Consider the following 12,601-nt stretch of genomic DNA (forward strand, 5'->3'; position numbering starts at 1 on the left):
TTTGTTTATATAATTCATGTTATATCATATATTTGATATTGTTCATATTTATTTATTTTCATTCCTATTTTTTTCTAATTTTATGTTTTATTTGTACTGTTTGTATTTGTTTATTGATATAGTTATGCATCTTTTTTGTTTCTTGAAACTATTTAATAAAAGTGTAAAAAAAAAAGACAGATATTAAGGAGCACTGCCTATATGATGTTAACTTTTTTAATTCAAGGAAAACTGCACTTCACTGATAAAAGGTTTGTTTCATATACATATATGTATAAAAAAAATAAGAAAAGGATAATTGTAGTCCTGTAATTGGAAATTTCTTATTGTATTTTTCAATAAAAATATAAAAAAAAAAAAAAAAAACTTTGTTTACAGTGAGCACAACACATGTGTTCCTCACTGTTTGACAGATTTTTTTAAACTAAATACCTTTTCCATGATTTAACCTTGACATTAACGGTTCAGCCCTTTCAGAATAAAGGTTTATTGTGTATTCAGTACCTGTTTAGATGCCGTATCCAGACATTTGTCCCACTGGCCTCTCTCTGCGTACATGTCCAGAGCTGCCATGACGTCCACACCCACCAGCTGAAAAACACACAACATGAAGCTTAAAATTAGACCATTTAAAGTATCTCAGCTGTGTTTTCTGTCTTGCTTTGTTCAAAGTACAATGTAAACTTTACAACATTCACACTTTGGCAGCTCTAAACATCAGCGATTTGGAGTTATTTGCTTTGTGAGGAGTTGAACATCCAGAAATCATGTAACATAATCTCTTAAGAACACAACAAACTCTTCTTCTGTGGTCGCCTTAAACTGGATTTTACTACAGTGTTGAAATGGATGAAAGAAGATTTTAAAGTAGGTTTCTTTTAGACATGTTTCAGATGTTTATTTCCTCTGTAATATGACAATTTCATACAAATTCTTTATGAAAAGACCACATAAAGAGAGTGAAAAGTAAGTCTCATCTTGTGTTTTGCTGACGGTGGATTTTACCTCAATTAGGCCCAAACTTCCAGTATTTTATTAATTATATAACAACATTTCCTTAAGAATATCACATGTGTAACAGAGTGTGTAACTGTACGTACAGAGTCGACTTTTCCTTGGTTCTTTAGATGCTCTTTGTATTTCTGGTCCACATAGTCCTCGTACCTGCCCAGGACAAACACATTCAAAGGAAACTACAATTAGTCTCAACTGGAGACAGTTTCCATTTATTTTTAAGAGGTTATGAATGTTGTAAGGACGGTGGTATCAAATTGAAAATACACACCCTGTCTCTTTTCTTTAAGCTATAAGAATATTGTATGTACAGATTTGTGTAGAAGTTTATTGGAGGCAAAATATACTTCATCAAAATTCAAAGTACTTGTTCAGAATAGTTCATTTAAGAATAAAGTATATTATAATATTGGATTATATAGATAATTATTGATGCATTCATGTGCTCATCAATTTAATGTTGCAGCAGGTAAAAATGAAGCTCATTTTATATGCTTTGTATATCTTAACCTATAATATTACATCACATTTCTTTGAAGATTGTATTCTTTTTTTAACACTCTAGTAGATTATATAACACAAACATATACAAACAAGACAAATAGAAATTGAAAACAGAAAAATACAAACGATTAAATAACTTGAAATGAAGATAAATAAATAAAAATACTATAATAATAATAATGTAATAAATATATATGTATTGCCGCTAGTAAACGCTAATGTTGAACTTTATCCCACTATACTGATGATGATGATGACGATGATGTTGTAGTTGATGTTGATGTGATCTGTGGTATGCATGTGTGTTGGAATGTATTGTTTTTTTAATGTCTTTTATACACTTAGACTGCAACCAAATTGCCTAAGTTGGGACAAATAAACTATACTTGACTTGACTTAACTATACAGTCACATAAAGCAAAATTTGATATCATAAATCTGAAACCACAAAGTAGCAGAAAAATGTAAACTACTTGAGCAAAGGTTCTGTGTGTGTGTGTGTGTGTGTGTGTGTGTGTGTGTGTGTGTGTGTGTGTTCAAACCTGGGCTCCATCTCCTTGGCGACTCTCTTGGCTTTGTTCCACTCCTCTCCCTCGATAAACACGTCGATTGCCTCTTTGATGAGGTTCATGTTTAGATAAAGCTCTGCAGCCTTTAACATGAAAACACAAGCAACATAAACATGGAAACATTTAAACATTAGTACAAGCATGTTTGGAGAAATTAATTCAAAACTCTGTTCAATGTGTGTGTGTGTGTGTGTGTGTGTGTGTGTGTGTTCTTGTACATCCTTCATAGTTAGGACCAGGACACATTTTTTACCAACAGAGTGAGGACATTTTTGCAAAGTGAGGACATTTTGGCCGGTCCTCACTTCTTTAAAGGCTTTTTGGAGATTTCAGGCTTTGTTTTAAGGGTTAAAGGTTACATATTAGGTTCATGTTTAAATAATGATAATTAACTGAAACTGAATTAAACTAACTAAAATTATAGTGAAAATGTCCTTCATTTTTGTCTTTGTCAACTTTTTTCATACATAATGAAGATGGAGCAGACAAAGGAAATAAAGGCAAAATTAACTGTTCCTCTTTTAATCTCCCATCAAACAAATACCCCATTACAAAAAACTAAAACTAATAAAAACTAAACTAAAACTAAATAACTAAAAAAATAAAAATAAAAAGTAATAAAAAAAATAGCAAACTCACTCTAAAAACTCATTAAAACTAACTGAATTTTAAAACAAAAATTCACAACAAAATTTAATCTAAAACTGATGAAAAATCCAAAACTATTATAACCTTGCAATGGAATTCACTGTTACAATGAGGGTCCTCACAAGGATAGAAGTACAACAATGTGTGTCTGTGTGTGTGTGTGTGTGTGTGTGTGTGTCACCCACAGCGTTGTACTTCCTCAGCTGTGTGAGTCGTGGTCCGACCAGCAGGACCACCTCCACCGCTCGATCTCCATCGAGGAACTTGATGGACAACTCTGCTGCCTGGAGACACAATAAACCAAAATGCACATGTAAAAAAAGATGAGAAATGATAAGTGGAAATGAGATAAAGCTCTATTTAACCCATGCAAAATTGTTGTGCAGCAGTTTTAGCAGGAAAGTGCAAATAAATCGAAATATAATCATACGGGATTATCAAGAAGTAATTAATTAACTTGCCTGAAATAGTGAAAAATGTCTTGTTTTGACAAATCAACAGTCCAAAATCCAAACATTTACATCAAAAACAACAAAAAAAAACCTGAGAAAAGCTTAAATTGGACATTTTTTTGTTTGATGGAACATCTCAAACCGATTAATTTGATTTAATTATTAAAAAAACGCTGCAGACAATTTTCTCTTTTATTGTTTCAGCTCTAATTTCCAAAATGCATCTGAATATTAAATTCCTATAAATCAATGTTAGCTTCTTTTACTTAATATTATAATACATTCTCTCATGACTAGATGTAATTTGATGATTATAATACACATAATTCCTGCACAACAACTGTAGTTTTTTAGATGTTTTGCGACTGTGGAGAGGGTTAGAGGTTAATGGATCTTCTCTGTCCATCAACATGTAAGTAATTGGAATAAAATCTAATGTGCTTATTCAGGATTTCTACAGGAAGCCGCGTATTGATCACGTTGACTTTTTGACCTGTATCTCCAACACCAACCAGGACAGCGTTGGATTCTCCAATGAGCTCACACTATCTGTCTTTTTTTCTCACGTTGGTTAATCAAAATCCCAGAAGGAAAAAAAAAATATTGATTCCTGTGACCTCATGACCTTTCTTTTCAGCTACACCATCAGACCGAACCATTCAAATTTCAAATGACCTGATCTCCACAGCAATTTAATCAATAACACGCGATATTTACTGTGAAGGCCCGGAAGGAAATCTATTGATGCTGGTGACACTGTGACCTCTCCCCTTCCTCCATCATCATGTTGGCCACCATTATACATCTCACCACCATCAACTACAGTGTTGAGTGTGGAAGCAGCTGATTGGTGAAACTAAAATGCTTTTATGTTGAATATATGTTTTATTTTTAACAATCAAGGCTGGATTGGCAGTTTTATTCTGGCGTCATTGGGCAAAAATACCATTATAACCATTCAGTATATTGTTATTAAAGAAGTCTGAGAGAAAAGTAGACTTCTGCACCTTCTCTTAGCTCTGTTCTTCTAGCCGGTAACAGGAAACTAAAATTATAGGTCATTTAAGAGAGAGGAAGGTTCCCATTGGCTGTTCTATAAATGCAGTCGAGCCTTCAGAGAGTAAAAGCCTGATTCAATGGCAGAAAATCCTGCAGAAAAGTGTCAATACTGCAGAGCAATCCACCAAAAGGAAGGCAGACTTATTTTAAAATAGAGTCTGACAATAAGCACAATAAAACATGCATCAATATCAGCAAAGTGTTTTAAATCTTGCTAGCTGCAGTCATAGGCTCATGGCTGCAGCAAACTCAAGTAAATGTTCATGCAATAAAAAACAGGTTATGGAATGAAGTGCATGCATGTGCCCATGGATGCTTAAGATGGAGAGAGAAGAGCTGCAGGAGAAATGCTCTATTTTCATATTCTCATGTTTGGTTAATCCTCTGGAGACACCGACGGCATAATCAAATCACACGACTTATTCATGACGTCACCATGTAAAAACATCAGCAGTGTGTTTCTCTGCCGTTAGCTTCGCTCTAAAGCTCTGGCTTGAAACTCCATGCCAGTTTTTGTTTGATGATGATCGGCCAAGTAAAACCGGAGATCAGGTCAAATATATTCAGTATAAAAGAATAGAACTAGATGTTATCATCATATGTTTGCAAGCTTTTCACATTTTCAAAACCATTTTTTGGGTTCAAAATGTTGAAACAATAAGTCAAAGTGAAAAATAATTTTCAGTTCATAAATGTGAGATTGTTCCATACAAAATTATACCAAAGTGGTATATACAGGTAGAATGAAATATTTAAAACAGCCAGAAAACTGCATGTCCCAACTCTAATTTAGCATCAAATTACTTTGTGATTAATCCTCAGATCTAGATGGCAAGAAAGACGGGAGGCGATATTTTACCTTCATCCAGCACTTCTCCATCAGGGCGGCGTTGGAGTCGTCCTTCACCTTCAGGTAACACTCTACGGCCCGGGAGTGTTCACCTGACTGCTCCCACTCTTTAGCCTGCTCCAGCAAACCCTCCACACCTCTGAAACACCAGGAAAAAACACAGAATCACACAATGAGGCAAATTACTTTTAATTCTCAGACTCTTAATAGCTTGGCCAATTAGCAACAATCTTGCTGTATCATCTGCATAGAATTGGACATTTGATTTGAGCACATTTTAATTGAGTGTTTAGTGGTTATAACTGTAAATAACATTGGCCCTAGGACTGAGCCCTGGGGCACACTCTTCATTATGTTAAGAGAGCTAGAGGTGATGCCTTTACACTATGATCTGTTTTATTTTTTTGTGGTATTTTCAAAACACATAGAGATTCACACAAGTAAGCAAATTCATTTTAATTCCCAGTCTCTTGATACCCGTCTTGATGCCAATTAGCAACACAAAAACAATCTTACTTTGACTTGAATTTCACTGCATAATAAAACATAGTCTTAGTCAAATTAGAGAAGACTGAAGAAACAGAAGATGATAATGACATTCAAAAGTGCAAAATTGTATTAAGAGGCAGGATTATTTTCAAGCACACTGTTGTTTTACACTATAAACAAACACTTAATGGGACCAGCTCCCTTAGATTTAAATCAGAAAATTCCAAGTAACAGGAGCAGCAAACCTAAAAGTCCTTTTTCCCATTTTCCAGACGGATGTTGTTGACAGAAAGCAGCTTCCAGCATTTTTAAGATGGATTACAAATATATGATGAAAGCAAGTTCTAGAGAAAGTCTACGGACTGTCAATGCAGACCAACCAGGTCTAGCATTTGGGGAGCAATTTTGATTGAGGGCCCTTAAGATTTGTATGTAAACTCAATGCTCTTATATCTAAGGTGTGAAGGCATTAAGAAGATGCTTGCATACATAAAACATCACAATAGTCAATTAGAGATATAAAAGTAGCAGCAGCAGGTCTCTTTTTTTTTTTGGCATCAATAGAAAAGCAGGATTTATTTCTGAAATAAAAACCCAGCCTCGGCCAACTTCTTCACAAGTTGCTGAATGTGAGGCAATTAAAAATCCTAGGTATTTATATGAAAATACAGACTCAATCACATTTCCTTGAAAGGTATTATACAAAGAAGATACAGTTTTCCTTTGAGTTAGTAAACATCCCAAGTTTTGTTTTGTAAGGATGAAAAAATGCATTTCAACTCATGAAAGGTGTGTTGTACATCATCAAATGCATTTAAAAAACGGACTCGAAGAGCCTGATAATGTGTATGACGAAGCAGTAAATAACAGTATCATCTGCATAGAAGTGAGCATTTAATTTCAGCACATTTTAACCAATACTGTTTATATTAACTGAGAATAAGAGTGGTCCGAGGACTTAACCCTGGGGCACGCCCTTAATTACATTAAGAGATCGTAAGGTGACGGCTTCATGCTCTGGTTTATAAATAATAACTGTATTAATAAATGCTGAAAATATACTTAATTATTGCATGATTAACAGTGTCAAAAGTCTTTCAGCAAAAAGGGTCTGTCATGTATCTTCGGTTTCCAATCGGTAGAAGAATTTATGATCAGGTTTCCAACATGTTCATTCTGTGTTCCCAATCTAGCTTTAATAAAAATATTAGTACTTTAAAATCAGACTGTCTTTTAAAAGGGGTAATGTGGTTATTTTCACTCACTCTGGGATGCAATGAATGTGGAGCAAATAAATGTCTTTCTCTGTCTGGATCACACCACGAATTGTCAAATAATCATAGCACCTTACTGGAGTCATGTTCACAGTTCACCCTTTTTAATCACAATCATAATTATTTCTGCTTCCTCTTTCTTATTCTGCATCATTTTTCATTGTCTTGCTTTCCATTTAGATTAAAGTCGTGTGCATCTATTAGCAAACAAAAATTTCATTATGGTTTGCAGATGCCTACATGAAATGAGAAGCCTTGCACTTATCTGAAGCCCGAGCTGTAAACTATGCAGGAATAATTCAGTGTTTTCTCACTTTAAGCCTCACTTCCTCGCTCGTTTCCATTGGTAACTTTTGATGTTTTTCTCCCACAAGTCATTAAACAGGGAGAAGCGATGGGAGGAGGATAAGAGCTGCGCGCTGCTGCTGGTCAGCCGGCTAACGAGCTATTCCTTGTTGGTAGTTTTCAATTTGGGATAATACATGAGCTGTGTTTTAATAAAGCATCAAACTGGCTCTTTGTGCATAGATTATACTGGTGGGTGAGTGGGGAGAGAGCCTGTGAAAGGCTCATAGTGGGTTTTGTGGTTTCTGGCTCCTTCATAACATAACAACATAAGAGGTCAACAAAATGTAATACAAACTCTTAAAATAATGTCCCACAAATGGCAAAAACCTCTAATCTATAATTATGAGTCCTGTTAATGAGGCGTTTGGCAGCTGCTGTTGCTTCTGTTGTTTTTCTGTGTTATGTGGGCAAGAAAAGCAAATTAAGATAAATTAAATCAGCATTTTAAGGCTCCCTGGAGTATGATGAATAAGCGACCAGTACAAGAAACAATTACAAGGTACAATTAAAAGCTGATTTCTTATATTTTGTTGTTTTGATCTCACCTGATTCCCTTCTTTGAGGTCTCCTTCTCGAACTCCTCTTGCAGCATGGAGAGCTTGTTGGGGAGATACTCCTTACAGATACGCATGGCATCACTCCACATGTCGGCATCCTGGTAAACAAACAACAAATATGGAATAAATAAAGGAAGTCAAAGAGGATGATTTGGATCAGAAAACAGGAATATGCCATAAACTAATAGAGTATAGATCAAAAACATACCAGACCAAAAGGGAGCAACTCTACATTGGGCCATAAAAAATAGGGATATAAAATCGTATAGATTTAAATAAAAATATTGTGGGGGGAAAAAAAGTCTTTAAACATCAGTGCATCGTTTGATCAGCAGTTATAAACAAATCTCTTTCAAATTTCAGTAAAACAAAGATTTTCAAAGAACATTTTGCAACTTCTTTCTAGTTCTATTTTTGAAGCCAGTTTGGCTCTTAAAGTTACCTTGTAATGTTTAATAGCGATGTCGGGTCTCTGGGCTCGTAGCAGGAAGGCTTCAGCCTTCTGGAAATCCTTCTCTTCAAAGCAGAACTTGGCTTGGCCGACCAGGACCTCAGACACCGAGTCTGGATCGTGGCCCTCAGCCACCCGCTGCGCACTGGCCCAGTCCTTATTGTGGACGTACCTGGAGCAGTTCACACACACAAACATGCTAAAAAAATCCCGATATAAATAGCCCAGGAGTTTTTAGAAGTGGTTAGAATCTTAAGTGTAGGAATGAATCATTGAAAGTTTAGTTTTTACCTTTAAAATGTCATATATAGTAGCATAAAATGGAAAAACTCAAGTCAAAGTCATCAAGATTGTATTTAAGTCAAGTGTTCGAATAAATGTACGAAGTTAGATGGAACTATGAAGCTGCATGTACTGAAAAGTAAAGTAACCAGCTCTAATTCTAACAATCCTGATCAGCTGACAGTAACTCTGAGCTACGGCTGCGTTTCCACTGCACATTAGAGCTCCACTTGACTTGACTCACTTTGGGTACCAGGTGCTTTTCTCTATTTATTTTTTTCATTAGGAGGGATTCTCAACTGATTACTATAAGCAGCGTTGCATAGAATCCTTTAATCAGAAATGAAACAGAAGAACATCTGCACTTTGTCTCTGAGCAATCAGGTCTGCAGTGTTTTAATAAAGTTTCTATCTATCCATCTACCGTGTGTGTGTGTGTGTGTGTGTCTGTCTGTGTGTCTGTCTGTCAATCTAACTCCACCTTCTAGTATCGGTCTAGCTCACTTGGAACCTTGTGCGAGTCTACAATTTTTTGCAAATAAATAAACAAAAAAGAGCAAGTCTGGTTGAGTCGAGCCATGCTGAACCATGCAGTGAATATCATAGAAAAGTTTATTTATGTCAGTAATTCAATTCAGAAAGTGGAAATAACACATTATATAGATCCATTACACACAGAATGAAACATTTCATGTCTTAATTTATTTAATTGCTTCTAATTATAATGATTATGGCTTACATTTAATGAAGACCTAAAATTCAGTGTCTCAAAAAATTTGAATATTACAAAAAAACTATTTAAAAAAATAAGGTTTAATATTTAATATATGCCTCTGAAAAGTATGTCCATCTATATGACTCAGTACTTGGTTGGGGCTGTTTGACTTGAACTTTGGACTTTTACATCATATTCTAATGTATTGAGATGAACCCGTGTATGTACTCACATGCATACAGCTTCTTTGGGTTTTCCTGCCTTGATGAACTCAACCTCAGCCTCAGGATACTTGCCCTGGAAGATAAAACAGTGACGGACAATCAGGATCAGGACTACAGACTGTACATCCTCAGGGACAGGGAGCAGATATTCAAAGTACAATGATAACAAGAGAAGTATTTAGGACTCGATATGTTCCTGTGTGTGATTTACCTCATCTTCCAGATAAAGGGCATGTTTAAGGTGGATCTCAGGAATCTTTTCCTTACAGGACAGACGAGCCAAATCGAAGGCAAAGTCAAACGAGCTGTAAATAAAGAGCAAGAAATCAGGTCAGGTTTCACAGCACAATAACTGGCTGTCGGATAAATATTAATCTGGAAAATTGACTCAGTATGATCTTATTAAAGTCAGCAGGTGGACACCTTCTAATTCAGATATCAGCATGGACAGATTATAAGACAATGGGCCCCTGGGCAGAAACATGGAAGAGGCCCCCCGACCCTGTCTACATGTATTTTTACATCCAACTGTTTGGCTTCTATTTTTAGTCATTTTGCATTCATTTTTAGTCATTTTGCATCTATTTTTAGTGATAGTGCGTGTCTTTGTTATTGCAGGGCATCTATTTTTAGTCATTTTGTGTTTCTTTTTGGTTGTTCTGCATCCAGTTTACTCATTTTGCACCTTTTAACCACTATTCTATATCTATTTTTAGTTGTTTTTCCATCCCTTCATGGTCTATTTGAAGTTAGTTCAAGTCGGTTTGTGTGTCTAAGAGATTGTTTGGTATTAATTGTATTTTTTTGGATCAATTTTAAGTCATTTAGCATTTTTTGTGGTGGTTTTGCAACTATTTTTAGTCCTTGTGTGTTGTCGTAGATTTTGGTCTCTTTTGTGCTCAACTGGTGTCTTCTACTAGTCTATTAGCCTTTTGCATTTACTTTTAGTTGTTTTACATTTCTTCCATTTCTCTTTTGTGTCCCTGTGTTTTCATATTGGTTTGTTCGTAGTTTGTTTTTGTCTATTTGTGGTTGTTGTGGATCTTTTTGTGGTGGTTCTGCATCTACTTTTAATGTTTTCGGTGTCTTTGTGATCGTATAGCATCAATTTTTTTGTCATTTCGTGTCTCTGTGGTAACTTTGGTCACTTTCTGGTAATTTTGTTACTCCTTTTAGCCGTTTTTCCATTTATTTTTAGTTATTTCACATTTCTATCATGACGTTTTGTGTATCTTTGTGTCCATAATGGGTTAGTTATAGTTGTTTTATGTCTTTTCTGGCCATTTTGCATGTTTTTGTATTGATTTTGCATCTACTTGTAACCGTTAATCATTTGATTGTTCAGTAATCGATCCATTCATGCGAAAAAGTCACAATGTCCTCACGATCATTGTATTTAGCCCAGAAACTTCACAGCAGTTCACACTTCTTAAGGATTCACTGAATATCCCAAAACTTTTCAGATTCAAATTATATGTGGAGGTTAAATTTGTGGCATCTCCCCGCCAGACAGTAAAACTAATAAAACCTTTTAACATTTTAAAAAGATCACATTTGATCCACAGGTTCTGCTTCTCGGTCTACCCAGTCCTCATATTAAAGGGACTCATCAAAGAAGGCTGCTCAGGATTCTCACATTTGCTGCTCAAAAGAATATATTGCTCAGATGGATTGAAAATGCACCTCCGACAATTGGGGGCAGGCACAAAGTGATATGTGACTTAATACCAATGGAATATCTAACACACAGATTTAAATGTAGGATGGATGACTTTTTAAAGATCTGGGCCACTTTCACTTCTTTAAATACGCTGGTAAAAGACTCACAACTATTGTATTAAAAGGGTTATAGATGGCAATGAGGAAAACTGGCTAACTGATGTTTTTGGGTTATAAGGCACGACATTCATTTACTTATAATTATTATTATTTTTTTTAATTATCAAAAAAAATAAAATAATTGCATTTTCTCTCGAAATAGAAATTGTGATATTTGTAAAAAAAATTGTTTTGTTTTTTTTACTCTTCATTTCTTTCCAGATGTGTATTTGCTACATCACATACAGCATTTTAATTGTATTGTCTGAATTACATAATAAGTAGTTGTATATTTGTTTTTTTGTGTGGCCACAGTGTGTTGTTGTTTGTTATTTTTGTCTATGTTGGAAAATGCAATAAAAAATATTACACAAAAAAAAGTGAAAGTCCACCCATTGTCTCAATGTGGCTTAAGGAAGTTGCATCATACATGGCCTCTGAAAAAATTATGTTCAATGTGAAAAAGAAACCCCATCTTTTTGAAAAATGCTGGAGTGACTTTAAAACATATCTGGAGTTAACTAGTTGAGTACTGTCAATGGTGTAGCGGTAGTAAGACCAAGCCAATATCATGACCTATGTTGAATGTAATTTACTGTGCTTTGAACTTTGAACTTTCTTTATATTTTTTATGGTTTTAATTTATTTTTCTATTATTTACTTCTGTATTGTATTTATCTATCATCTACTTTACTATTACTGTTATTATTATCCTTTTTATTGTTATTATTATTTTATTTATTTATTTATTTTTCATCATTATTATTATTAGGGATTAAGGCAAGAGTTGGCCTTTGGGGCCTGATTTGGGAGGGGGGTGGGTTTGGGTGGAATTTGAAGTTCTACTGCCATTACTGATGCTGTAAACTGTATGAAAAAATGTTAATAAATAAATTGTTAAAAAAAAAAAAATATTAAAAAACAAAACAAAACACATTTCACTATGATTCAAGGAAATAAATCAGTTTATCGTCACTGCGACGTATGTTGTTGTTGTCACTGTGTAAGATGTCTTCCATCCCCCTGTGTTATTATATTATATATTATATTATATGTTGTTTATTTATTTTTTATATTTTTATATATGTATGTATATGGGTATATATATATAATTATTATTATTTTCAATATTACAATTTTTTTGTTATTATTATTATTATTTTTTTTAAATTTATTTAATTAGTTATTTTATTTATTTGTTTTCTATCGTTAGCGCTTCTTGCTTTGTTTGCCTATTTATTTTCATTGTGTGATACATATAAATGAGCCATGTTATATATTTTTATACATATGTCGTAGCATCTGCCCCTCATCCACACACACACACACACACACACACACACACAC

At 34.5% G+C, this 12,601-nt stretch overlaps 1 protein-coding gene across 1 annotated transcript in view; it reads right to left on the bottom strand.

The window, feature by feature from the left end:
• ift172 (intraflagellar transport 172) overlaps window positions 1–12,601 on the bottom strand; it is a 69,260-nt gene that overhangs the window by 9,455 nt on the left and 47,204 nt on the right. The window contains exons 31-39 of the mRNA XM_059356629.1: window positions 9,648–9,741; window positions 9,445–9,509; window positions 8,207–8,387; window positions 7,753–7,862; window positions 5,106–5,235; window positions 2,921–3,019; window positions 2,061–2,170; window positions 1,101–1,164; window positions 505–591 (exon numbers count right to left, since the gene is read on the bottom strand). Of these exons, the coding sequence (XP_059212612.1) occupies window positions 505–591; window positions 1,101–1,164; window positions 2,061–2,170; window positions 2,921–3,019; window positions 5,106–5,235; window positions 7,753–7,862; window positions 8,207–8,387; window positions 9,445–9,509; window positions 9,648–9,741 (940 nt within the window). The remainder of the gene's footprint in view (window positions 1–504; window positions 592–1,100; window positions 1,165–2,060; window positions 2,171–2,920; window positions 3,020–5,105; window positions 5,236–7,752; window positions 7,863–8,206; window positions 8,388–9,444; window positions 9,510–9,647; window positions 9,742–12,601) is intronic.

This window comes from Centropristis striata, chromosome 18 (genome assembly GCF_030273125.1).
Source record: "Centropristis striata isolate RG_2023a ecotype Rhode Island chromosome 18, C.striata_1.0, whole genome shotgun sequence".
Lineage (NCBI taxonomy): Eukaryota > Metazoa > Chordata > Actinopteri > Perciformes > Serranidae > Centropristis > Centropristis striata.